General features: G+C 45.5%; 2 protein-coding genes across 3 annotated transcripts; both read right to left on the bottom strand.

Annotated features, from left to right (window-relative positions):
* Window positions 1-391: 391 nt before the first annotated feature.
* Window positions 392-3,785, bottom strand: LOC120821614 (immunoglobulin superfamily member 11). The gene is made up of 7 exons (XM_040180387.2): window positions 3,597-3,785; window positions 2,625-2,779; window positions 2,291-2,357; window positions 2,065-2,196; window positions 1,231-1,386; window positions 817-939; window positions 392-725 (listed from the first exon to the last, which is right to left on the bottom strand). Exons 1-7 carry the CDS (start codon window positions 3,661-3,663, stop codon window positions 517-519), a joined length of 909 nt encoding a protein of 302 aa, XP_040036321.2. The 5' UTR covers window positions 3,664-3,785; the 3' UTR covers window positions 392-516.
* Window positions 3,786-4,438: 653 nt separating this feature from the next.
* Window positions 4,439-11,538, bottom strand: dlat (dihydrolipoamide S-acetyltransferase (E2 component of pyruvate dehydrogenase complex)). Of its 2 annotated transcripts, none has more exons than XM_040180386.2 (14): window positions 11,082-11,538; window positions 10,178-10,279; window positions 9,971-10,095; window positions 9,058-9,205; window positions 8,349-8,475; window positions 8,066-8,241; window positions 7,785-7,938; window positions 7,585-7,652; window positions 7,040-7,153; window positions 6,676-6,783; window positions 6,446-6,564; window positions 5,858-6,020; window positions 5,552-5,688; window positions 4,439-5,463 (listed from the first exon to the last, which is right to left on the bottom strand). In XM_040180386.2, the coding sequence occupies exons 1-14, from the start codon at window positions 11,334-11,336 to the stop codon at window positions 5,334-5,336; spliced, it is 1,926 nt and encodes a 641-aa protein (XP_040036320.1). In that variant the 5' UTR covers window positions 11,337-11,538; the 3' UTR covers window positions 4,439-5,333. The 2 variants fall into 2 exon arrangements, with proteins under 2 accessions (XP_040036320.1, XP_077962835.1); XM_078106709.1 differs by having other exon boundaries at window positions 8,072-8,241; window positions 11,082-11,537.
* Window positions 11,539-12,069: the final 531 nt, after the last annotated feature.

The raw sequence follows: 12,069 nt of genomic DNA, 5'->3' as shown, positions 1-12,069 counted from the left end.
AAAGGTTTCTGGAGGGGTCACTTTGTTTATTTCAACATATGGGATCCATGGATCCTATAAGTCTCCCCTTTCCAGAGATGCAAACTTTAGGACCATCTTTGGCCTTTTGGCCATCTTTCATACCGTTTTGGCCAGTAAACATGCCAACATTTTTTGCCTTCTATAAAAATTTAGTTTTTCTCTGTGTGTGTGTGTGATATAAGAGTGAAAAAAATATACTCTACTATTAAAGGTGCAATGACAAAAATCCTAACTTGAAAAGAACACGAACAATCAATATAATACTGTTTATAACTAATATCCAATGAGCTGCTGTTAGAGAGAATTCCCTGTAAATACTTTAAACTATTTGTGACAAATATAAATCCTTTAAGTCAAATACTACCCATACTGGAAACACAGGCGAATTTATTTCAAAACGTCTGATATTGTACAGAGGCATGAAAAATCAAAGGACAAAAATCAATTACCTCCATGAAACAATATTTTGTTTCAGAGCATCTTTTTTTTTTTTTGTCAAACAAACGAACGCTTCATCAGTGACGGAGTATATCGTATCTCATTGTAACACTCTTCCTCTTCCTCCTGCTCCTCCTCCTCCTCCCCCCTCCCGTCCTGTCCCGTGCGGTGAAGCCACAGCACGAGCGCCAGAAGCGCCGCCAGCACGGAGCTCATGGACAAGGCGATCAGCACGGCCTGCAGGAGCCCCGAGGACCTGTCCGGGGCTGGAGACACAGAGACACAAAAGTGAGAAGCAGAAAGACAACAACAAAAACAGGTGGCTGCAGTCCTCGTGGCGCGTGAATGCGCTCTTACGCGCGTGCACGGACACGTTGACGTAGCAGTTCTCCGTCCCCAGGACGTTGTTGGCCGAGCAGCGGTACAGGCCCGACGTCTCGGAGGACACGTTGACGATCTGGACGGAGCCGGACAGATCTCCTGAGACAGAAAGCACAGGCGGTGCGGTGGAAGGTTCTGCGTGATGACGTCATCATCGGGGTCGTCCCGCCGTGGACTCGAGGCCCGTTATCAAAAAGCCGTGCGGTTCGAATGAAAAGGGCATTTACTAGACAGGAACAGGGGGTCAAGTTTAACGTGTAACTCCAGTCTTCTGAACGCTGTCCCTTTGAAATCATAAGTATATTTAACAATTCACCATAATTGTTTAAAGTCATTTAAGTGATGACCATTGACTGTGTGTGTGTGTGTGTGTGTGTGTGTGGCACTGACCTTCTATGTTGATGGGAAGTGCGATTCCTCCTGGATTCACTTTGTCCCAGCGGATTTCTGGCCTGGGGACACCGTCCTCCACCGAGCAGGACAGCGTGACACTTCCTCCCGTGCCGATGTCTCCATCCCACTGGCACTCGGGCAGCGACGGCGGCGCTACACAAGTTGTCAGTGGATGAGACTCTTAACTCTATTGGAGTTCTAATAAATAAGACTTGGTGCAACATTTCAATGCAGTTTACTGTTTTCTGCTTTTCTTTGAAATTATATTATGTCTATAATTCTATTTACAATGATCTGCAAGTTGATTTTGAGAGTTCTTTCTCTGTGAGTGTACCCTTAAACTGTAGAATTAACATAATGAAATAACCCGATTAGACTAAGGGTCTAGTGGCAGTATTGACACAGCAGTGTCAGGATGCCAACACGCAGAACAACGGAGACTTGACATGATCTTTAACAGATTTATAGCATTTTGAGTATACTAAGATATATTTAAGATTAGCTAATTAGCTCTAAATTACAACTGTGATTGACACTTGTTTAATAGTTTGATAGCTCTTTCTATCAGAACATAGAGAAAAAAAGATGACCTGAAAGGTTATTGGGAACACAAATGTGTTTATCACATGAAAAATGAATGAAAAATCCACACGTTAAGGTGATTAAATGCTCGTCTTTGTATCATAAAATAAAGTACACTGAGTCAGGGCAGTTATGCAAATGAGTATTAGACGCTAATTGAACGCGTTTTAAGCCGAGATGACTTCAAATGTTTAAGTGCCATTGAACTGCTTCACGCCCACAGAACATGACAACCAGTGACACACTCACCCAGAACACTGAGCTCCAGCTCCCCGATGCCGGGATCTGCTGCCTCTGGCGGGTTAGTGACCATACAGCGGTAAGTACCTGCATCCGGGACGCGCGTGTCGTTCAGGGCAATATCTGCACTCCAGGGAATACCTGCAGCACAAGACTGTGTTTTCTTTACCCTGTCTTCACTTAAGATAAAAATGGTGTTTGTATTGATGGGTACAAAGTGTTTGACTGGTCGCACCTGTAAAACCCACCCGGCCAGTGAATGAGGGCGCTTCGATCACCTGTCCGTGGTCGTACACGATCACCTGGGGGACGGCAGTCATTGATAAATAGCACCGGATTGTTGTGTTTCATAGAAGGTGTAAGTACCGGTGCCAAAATTCAAAGCTGTAGAAGTGAACTTAAAATAAACACATAAAGAAAACAAGCTTCGGGAAAAATCTGGTTCCATTACTCAGGATGGTGTGTTTTTACCAGCTGTTTTTTTTGGAGGTCACAACGAAGTATACCTGATGTTTATCGTTCCAAATATCTGTTCAAATTGATCCGGCTGCCACGTGTCTGATTCACACCTGTATCGGGCTTTGGGGACTGGACGAGGGAGCCAGAGTCCAGATGACGTTGAGTCTGGAGAGCGGGCTGGAGGTGAAGAAGGAGCAGGGCAGGACGACCACGTCCCCTTGAACCACCTCCAGGCTGGATTCCCTCATGGTCACCCTCAGCGCAGCTTGTGTGGATTAAACGAGGCGGGAGAGGACGAACGCGAATGAGACATGTGGCACATGAAACCCGACACGCAGGCCTCTCAGGGGACACTCACATCCATCCACCACGTTTTGCTCTGCTACTCTATTCCCTGGTTCCCCCAGTTCCTCCCTCATTACTGAAACAATCCTCAGCCCCCCCCCCCCTCTCCTCCCTCCTGTCCTCCCCAGGCCTTTTGTGTGTTTGTGTGGGAATTCAGCTTGCATATTAGTTTGTTAATTACACTTGACAGCTTTGAGGGTGAGCCAAAGCCATCGCCGACTGAGTGGAACAACAGCCCACTTCACTGGGACGAGAGCACCAACACGCCGTCATCTCTCAGCATCGTCTCCTTGTGGATCACCAGAACCTTTTCAAATCACTCAATATGAGAACAAATGTGCTTCTTTTTTGTTGCATCTTTATATGATTAAAACCCTTTCTGTACACAGTCTTCCTTGTCTAGTAGGATATTTCAAGTATTTGAATTGTAATTGTTAAAAACAAATAAAACAGACACTTTAAGCATGAGTGGCAAAAGAAGTAGCAATTTTCAGTCAAACATAACTGTCCAGATACCACAGAGTTTATCAGCGTCTGCCGTCTTTGTGTTTTCAACAGACTGACAAGACGACCAAGTAACAGTTTTATCATCATGTGAGACGAGAAGCAGCAATTATCCTTCTTGTACTTCGGGCTACGGCAGTTATGTACAACATTACCAACATCTATCATCTTGCCTTCCTAAATTTGCGTGAAAGCTGAAGATCACAAACACACGAGCACGCAGACCGACTCACCGTTTTGCAGAGCAGTGAAACACACACACAGGGTCCAGACGATCCATCTCCCAGAAGAAGAACCCATGGCTGAAGCAGAGAGGAGAGGCGAGCGCTTGCTGCGGTGGGGAGCGTCACCGGGTCGGCTTGTGGTCCAATTAGTTAGTGACACATAAACTACTGCAGCTGCTCCATAGAAAACGTTACCTATTAGGCATAAAGCCCATGATGCCGCGGGGGGATACGCAGCATACGCAGCGCACTGCTGTCGGCATGGATGCATTTCCAAACAATTACTTGATGGAGTGTTTACTTTGGTGATAATGTGTCTGTATGAAGCGCGTTGAAATGTAATTCAACAGTTGCACAATTAGAAGTAGCAAAGAAATGTCGGTTACACAACATTAAAACTCCTAATATTATGAAATACAGGAGTAGTGCCTTTTATTGATTATGAATGCACTGTTCTAATATGGGAACATGAAGAAATTGATTCAACCAAATGAGCATTGTGATTATTTTGTGTCTTGATGACTGAGCTTTAATGGAGTTATACGTGGCTTATTGGCAACAGCGATTCACTAATGCCGTTAACCAAAACAATTAGTCAAGTGTTGCAGCAAAAAAGAGGCCAGAAAACGAAAAATATTATTTAGCTTGACTAAACATCACAGCTAAAGATCAAAGTCCGGCTGGACTCAAGCTGGTTTCTTGTGGTCAGAGCTGCAAAGTAACATGGGACCTATTCAGGTTTACAAATGTTCTCTCAACAAGGTTATTTTTCTTTCCTTTAAATACGTTACATTTTACACGATCAGACTGTTCTATAAAGATTAAAAAAATACTAGAGCATATGGCAAGAGTTACTTCTTCCAATTTATTGAAACAAATAACATCCAGCACCAGTCTTTGTGCGTTACAGCAGTGAGATAAAGAATGTTTCCAACAGTATGTGTCTGACACTAGAAAATAAAACTGGCAAGATTTTGGACTGTACAGGTATTAAATCATACGGTGAAGCCTCAATACAGCTGTTATTTCATCCAAAACAACTCACCAATATATAATATAATATAATATATATATATATATATATATATATATTATATATATAGACACACACACAGTGAGGAATATACACACTCTAGCTTCAACCCACGGACAACACACTAAACCTCTCAATTGTGTGTTTGTATGTGTGGTGACTGAATAGGGACATGTTTGTTTGTTTGGTTGTGTGTGTGGTTCTGAACTGTTACATATATTTAGCTCCATCTTCCATAACTGCAACCCTTTAGATAACCAACCGATAGCTCCACTTCGCATCGTCTGTCACAATCCCTCAAAACCGTAGATTAAAATGAGTACAAACACACACACATTTTGGGATGAGTACGTTCGCTGATCGAAAACTCTTTGTAAAACAGTACTGATGTTTAAATGTCCGGTCTATATTCTAGGATCAATCATACCTAATTCTGGTGTCTTCAAACAGGCCTCAATAAATAGCAAATGAGTAGAAGGGGAGTGAAAGACAGACAGGGAGAGAGAGAGAGAGAGAGAGAGAGGGAGAGAGAGAGAGAGAGAGAGACAGGTAAGCGGCGTGAGTTCTGCCTCTTCACCCTTCAGGGTAACTGGAAGTGACCTATTAGCAGGCGGGCCAATCACGGGGAGGATCCGGATCCGGTGCGGACCGATCGCACCACTTCGCCGAGGGGCCTCCGCCTGTTGCTGCGGTTGAACAGCACTTAAGTCCGATCACAACAGCATGGTGACTGGTTTCTCCAGGAACTTGCGGAACTCGGCGAGCCACTGCGCGCCGACCGCGCCGTCCACCACCCGGTGGTCGCAGCTCAGCGTCACCGACATCATGCTGGCAACGTCGAACCTGCGGGACCCAAACGCACGCCGCATTAGAACTCAAGACACGCAGCATGGCCGACGAGGATACGGGTGTCGTGCTGGCCGACGCTGACCCTTTCTCGTTATCAGCGGGCATCAGCCGTTTCTCGGAGCCCCCGACGGCGAGGATGCAGGCCTGAGGGGGGTTGATTATCGCGGAGAAGTTCTTGACGCCAAACATTCCCAAATTAGAGATCGTGAAGGTACCTCCCTTGTGGAAACAATAAGAGGACAGTTTCTATTACATACAGGTTCACTCCATTGATGAAATCTGCATGAAAATCTAAAAAAAAAATATATATATATATTCCACAATTCTTATGAATTAAAATCAAAAAGATTATATATATTCATCAACAGAATGAGACTATGTGCTGTACCTGGAACTCATGCGGCTGCAGTTTGCCATCTCTTGCTTTGGCAGCGAGAGCAGAGACGTCGGCGCTGATGGCGGCGAGTCCTTTGACGTGGGCGTTGAAGACTATGGGCGTGATGAGGCCGCTGGCTGTGCTCACAGCTACACTCAGGTCCACCACGTGATTCCTGGAGACATTTAAAGTCAATACTGATGATAGCAGAGATTTTTTTTATCCAGGTCACATTTTCCTTAATTGAAAAATGTTGGGGGAAAAAGAATGTCTGTGCTTTGAGCGCCTCCTGCTGGCACAATAGTGCCGTTACACCTTTAGGGACCAACATCCATCCCTGGTTCCAAAAAGGCTGCTGTGACTAACTACACAACATGTTTTGATGTCAGACTAAATCTAAAGACTCGTAAAAAAGAGACAAGTTAACTAGATTAGAATACTTTGAATGATGATGAATTGTCGCTAAATTGAGGTTTGACTATGACCAGCTCTCGACTGCAAGCCAAAGCTTAGTAGATCATCAAACCAAGAGACCAGATCTCCGGTTTACTGTAGTTATTACATGTGTTTTGGTGATGCCTGTTATGTGGGTCCACTCACTGGCGGATGACCGTGTCCATCCAGGAGGAGTTGCACTCGGGTACCTTGAGGCAGGCCAGAGCGCTGGCTTTGATGACAAAGTCATTTACACTTAGCTTGATATTCTGGGCTTTCACCTCCTGCAGAGAGGAGACGAGGTTGTTTTTAGAGACACAAGGAAATCATTTTTTTTGTTTAGGGCAACATTTAAGTTTTGTCCGTCACACATCTATTTAAAAATAAAAACTCACATTGTTGAGATCTTTCCGAAGCTCGAGCACTTGGTCCATGTTGACATCTACAGACAGGTAATAGTGGGGAATCGTCTGTTTGGACTGCATCAACCTCTGAGCGATGACCTGCAGGAGAGATGCATTTTTGCACTGAAGCGTGGATCCATAATTCAATAGGAAACTGTGTTGAAGGATGTGCGAGTGCCGGTGGTCTGCACAAAATGTGCAAGCAAAAGTCAACAATAACAGAGCTCCGCCTCACAGCCTTCAACAACAGCAGCACCATGCAGGAGATATACCTGAGGAAGTCCTTATCCAACACAACGGACCACCAAAATTCAGGCAGGCAGGCGTGTGTGTGTGTGTGTGTGGTTACCCTCACCTTGCGGATGTTGCTGATTGGGATGTCTGTGAAGGTCCCAGCTGGTGCAGCAGGAGCTGCAGCAGGTGCAGAAGCAGCTGGAGTTGCGGCTGGAGGTGGAGCAGCAGTTACCGCCTGCCAAAGGAAATAATTGAATTTGCATTTTTAATGAACTAACACAATTCTGTGTGGCACATACAGTGGGACACGTGAAGTTATACTTTAATGATTTGTAGACACAAAACCTTTTAGCTTGTTGTAACTTAACATCTGGACGGAAAAATAAAAAATAAAAATGATGTAAAAACTGATTTTGCAAAGCATATTTTGTCCAACGGTCCGAACACCAAAGACATTCAGTCATATAAACCAGTAAAAAGGCAGCAATGCCTTTCATCTCAGCAGACGGAAACAATGAGAGTCTGGCTTCATAAATGACATTTAAACTACATTCATAAGACTGGATAGGAAGAATCCATAATGGAAATTGAAGATGCTGCTCATGATTCAACAGGATGAAACATGCATCGCCCGTGGATACAGAATAAAGTGCGTGCTTCGCTTACGGGTGCAGCCTTTGGTGGAACAAAGCTGTCGATATCTTTCCTGGTGATGCGCCCATCGGGTCCGGAGCCTGAACAGAAAACACCACCACGTGCACCGTATCAAATATTTTACCACAGCTTTCTCCAGCACCGTCGAAATAATTCTTGTTCTTCCAATAACAATCTCATAACGGTCGCCTGCCTGCGTCTTGGTCACCTACCGCCGACTTGTGCAAGGTCTATTCCTTTCTCGGCGGCGAGTTTCTTGGCGAGCGGACTGGCGAACACGCGACCTTTCCTGGGTGCCGCCGGGGCAGCGGGCGTCGTAGCTGGGCTGGGTGGTGCTGCCGCTGCTGCAGCAGCTGGTGCTGCCGCCTGGAACATAAACGCAAACGTTCAAACGTGGAAGTCGCGCCTGTACAAGGCATCTTCGATACGAATCAAGGTCAATTCAAGTTGCTGTTGGAGTGCTGTGGGCACAACGACCACATAAGTGTCTCACCGGTGCCGGTGCCGGTGTGGAAACCTCCGTCAGTCCCGTCTCTACGTAATCCTTGAACGCTGCGATGTCACTTTCTCGTTCTACGATGATGCAGAGCGGAACTCCCAGGGGAACATCCCGAGTTCCCTCTGGCACCATGATCTTGGCCAAGTATCCCTCCTCCTGCACCTCAAAGCCTGGATCACAAACGCAGGAGAGGGACGTGCTGAGCAAGGAGAACTTTCCTTTCAGGCTGCTATTCAAGATAAAGGTATGCCGAAGTGTCAGGTCAGTAGAGGTTTACCGATGGTCGCCTTGTCGGTCTCGATCTCAGCCAGCAGATCGCCTTCACTCAGCTTCTCTCCCACCTTCTTCTCCCAACGCTGCACTGTTCCCATCGTCATGGTGGGAGAGAGGGCGGGAAGTGTGACCTGCAACACACACAGGCTTGATCAACAGGAGAAATGATGGAACTGTGACCTCTCCAGTTTGAGTCTGGACGGCGGCTTTAGGAAGGACTGACAAATCAAAGCTTCTCTAATTAAATGAGCATTTTTTCCCCACATAAATCTAATTGTGTCTTCAACTGATTCAACATGTTTTTATTATACTCAGCAACAATGGCAACCTGGAAGGCTGAATGGGGCATGAGATGAGAACCCTCAGGTAGACAAGTCAAATAAAGCAGGGGAGAAAACAACCTCTCCCAAACAGAAACAACCGCAAATTAATATTTCTGTTTTTGCAAGCTATTTGGTATTTTGTTGATCAGATCAACAACTCACCATAGAGCCACTACTTCTGCTCACATTGACAAAGAAGTACAACGGACAAATGTGTTTGATTTTGTCATGGCAGTTTTATAAATAATGGGAATCTTGGTTGAAGTTTGTGCTTTTTGACAGAAAACAAAACGTAACGTCAATAAGTCACTACTGTTATGCAGTAAACAAAATGACCTCGTCATATCCGCTACACCGGATTGTACGTTGTTTATGTTAGGACAAGCCTACCTTCATGTGTGGGGGGTAAGAGCTGCCCGGGGCCGCAGGGGGAGCGGCAGCAGCAGGTGGAGGAGTGGAGGCAACCGGGGAAGGACTGACAACGGCTGCTTGGAGAGATTCCAACGTCACGTCCTTAAAGGCCGCGACGAGGTCAGGGCTGCAGGGAAATGTACACACAAATATTACACATTTCAGCATAACTACATCTAGACTACACTAAATGTTTGCATATGCAGAATGGAGAAAATGTTACGGCAAAAGATTCTGATTTGCAAAAACATTACAGCAGCCAGCGCGCTATTTCCTCTTATCGATCCTAAAATAACTTACCGATATATGCGGAAATATGTGCACTTCAATCAGCCTAAATTATGGCCCTCTGCATACACAAATCCACCATAAATGGACCTCAATAAAAGAAACTAGCCTGCTGATCAATGGTTCGTTACAGTGAGTCACTGCCGCTACCAAGAGGAAGAAAAGCAACATTTCAGACAGAAATTGAGGTGCATGTGGACAAGGTTGTCCTCTGATGCTTGCATCATAAAGGCTGTTTGCAGTTTGTCTACGGATGCTGCGTTCTTGTCCTTCAAGATGTTCATTAAAAAGATTTCATACACAAAACATATGACAACTAGATATCTGCACAGTAGTCAAAGATGTACACAAAACTATTGAACCTCGGTTTCGTAATTATATTTGATGTTATCTTGGATTTCTACAACCGTGGAGTATGATCCAATCAGCCGTGGTGCACTCCACAAGTTATACTCGCCACCCTCCTCTGCAGACAGCGCTGATAAAATACTGAGCAGAATTTGATTTGAGACTTTGAGTTGTCTTGAATCAGACAATGGACCTATTTAGTGAGGCAACCTTTTTTCTAGCTGGTAGTTTGCATCGGCCAAGGACAGAAACGTACCTGTCAACGGTGATGCAGATCACAGCTCCAATGTTAACATCTCTAGTCCCTTCGGGAACCAGGATCTTTGCCATATAGCACTCCTCTAGGATCTCAAAACCAACGGTAGCTTTGTCGGTCTCCACCTACAACGAAATGAACGGTTTTAAATCTGTGTAGTGACAACTTCTTACAACAATATGGGAACAAACAGGAATGGGAGCTAACCTCAGCGATAAGTTCGCCCTCGCTGATTTTTTCTCCCTCCTTCTTCTCCCAACGTGCGATCGTTCCCGTCTGCATGGTGGGCGAGAGTGCGGGAAGCTCCACCTGATGAACACACAACACATTCCAGGTGTTCAGACATTAAGGAACATATTTGACCTGTTGGATCACCAAATATCAAAAAAAATGTATTCAAGAATGACAGAATAGCCGATACAAGTGCTGCATGAATTAATTTTAGTATACCATAAATGTGTACGGAGAAAAGGGGCGGGGCAGCGTCTTGTTTTGCTATGTTAACACAATTTTAACGATTTTTACATTAATATAAAAGTCAGCAGTTCAGTTTGAGCATAAACACACTGGTGAGATGCAGACTGACAACTAATCTGGTGAAAGCCTGAATAACATTCAAGTATTTGTTACTATCATTATCATCTTATTGCAGTAGACCTTTCAGTTTGGACTGAAGCCCCCAGCGGTGCCTATTCACACAGAACCTGCTGCACCAAAGACAGACAACAACGTGTAATGTGAAATCCTTTATCCCACACAAGAAAAGGACCCGGGCTGATTTTACTGGGTTTAGAGGGGCCCTTGGTAAAGCCAAACTTAATGTAATTAAGTCATATGAAACCCATTAACAGGCCAAGTGACACTACCCAGTTCCTCCTAATGTTAATGACATAACATTATATGTTGGCAACGTTATAGCAACGAAACACTTCCTGAACTCTAATGTACATCTTTAACCTGATACAACAATCTGCATGGTACTTCTACATGAGTGACAGCGCGCCCAGTACATGACAGCGCTATCCACGATGCTAGCTGCTAGCTAGGGAGGTCATGCTAGCTTTAACCGCGTTCGCCGGTGCTCTAGCAACCGGACCGCCGGAGCCGTTACCTTCTGGTGCGGCGGCAGGCTGTAGAAACGACCGCTCCGGTGGTTGCCTGTCAGCGGGGGACACCGCAGCAGAGTCGCCCTGTGGCTCAAGCCGGAGGCCAGGCACGTCGCCCGGGACCCGGCTGCGCAGTGAAGCCGCTGCAGAGAACCGGTTCCGGGAACGGAGCGGGTGCTGAGCGTAGCAGGCCCGAGCAGGAGTGCGCGGGGGCGGCGCAGCCCGGAGGACGGCCGGAGCCGCAGGATGAGACGGAGCATGTTGCCGCGGTGGAAACACTGAACAGAGCTGTTGAATTATGTATTTGTCTTACACCGGCATGAGATGTGTCCCGGCACTGGGTGTCTCTGCGCCTTGAGAGCCAGCCCGTTGGTACGCCTCACTTTCCAATGACCTCCCTCAGTCCAAAACACAACGCTTTACGGCAGCCGTCCTCGTCCTGCCGCAGCTTCAAAACAGGTGTCGTAAACGTATCGTAAAACGTCATATTCCCATCGGCGAAGGCCACAGCAATGCTGCATTTCACGCTAATGCTAATTTAGATGGAATGAATTAAGAAAGTGATCCAAAATGTATGTATAGACGGTGACTGGGCTGTATTTTCCTGCGGTTCTATCATAAACCACAGGGTTCCAATGAAACACTAGACATCCATTAACATTAACAGTAACAGTAAATGTAGATGATGAATGATGGATGATCTGTAATGTATTTTGGTTCTGGTTGTTGTTTGTTCTCGCTTCTCAAATGTCAGTGTTTGCATAATTTCCTTTGTCTTCCCCAGTTACTAAATGAGCGTCCAGGCATCTTAGGTAACTTTTGGGAATGAGTTACAATTTCAGAGTAAGTCCCGTGACTGAGTTGGTTTGTGATGACTGAATCCTCTGGCAGGTCAGTCAGGTTTCGTGGGGACGAGAGCTCGTTCAATCCCAAGTGGTATGAAATAAAGAATATATAAATTTCAAAAAAGCATCACAAAGCTTGGAGTTTTTT

The sequence above is a fragment of the Gasterosteus aculeatus genome, chromosome 7 (genome assembly GCF_964276395.1).
Source record: "Gasterosteus aculeatus chromosome 7, fGasAcu3.hap1.1, whole genome shotgun sequence".
Taxonomy (NCBI): Eukaryota; Metazoa; Chordata; class Actinopteri; order Perciformes; family Gasterosteidae; genus Gasterosteus; species Gasterosteus aculeatus.
This window is presented reverse-complemented; position numbering and strand designations above follow the sequence as displayed.

What these genes read in the sequence shown, in the direction of transcription:
- LOC120821614 (XM_040180387.2), bottom strand. Translation starts at nt 3,663, where the DNA reads ATGGGTTCTTCTTCTGGGAGATGGATCGTCTGGACCCTGTGTGTGTGT. An exon ending in TGGCCGGGTGGGTTTTACAG is followed by an intron (nt 2,197 to 2,290) that starts GTGCGACCAGTC and finishes CTTGTGCTGCAG; the next exon opens with GTATTCCCTGGAGTGCAGAT. An exon ending in CAACGTGTCCGTGCACGCGC is followed by an intron (nt 726 to 816) that starts GTAAGAGCGCAT and finishes CTGTGTCTCCAG; the next exon opens with CCCCGGACAGGTCCTCGGGG.
- dlat (XM_040180386.2), bottom strand. Translation starts at nt 11,336, where the DNA reads ATGCTCCGTCTCATCCTGCGGCTCCGGCCGTCCTCCGGGCTGCGCCGC. An exon ending in CTTACCCCCCACACATGAAG is followed by an intron (nt 8,476 to 9,057) that starts GTAGGCTTGTCC and finishes TGTGTGTTGCAG; the next exon opens with GTCACACTTCCCGCCCTCTC. An exon ending in ATGGACACGGTCATCCGCCA is followed by an intron (nt 6,021 to 6,445) that starts GTGAGTGGACCC and finishes AAATGTCTCCAG; the next exon opens with GAATCACGTGGTGGACCTGA.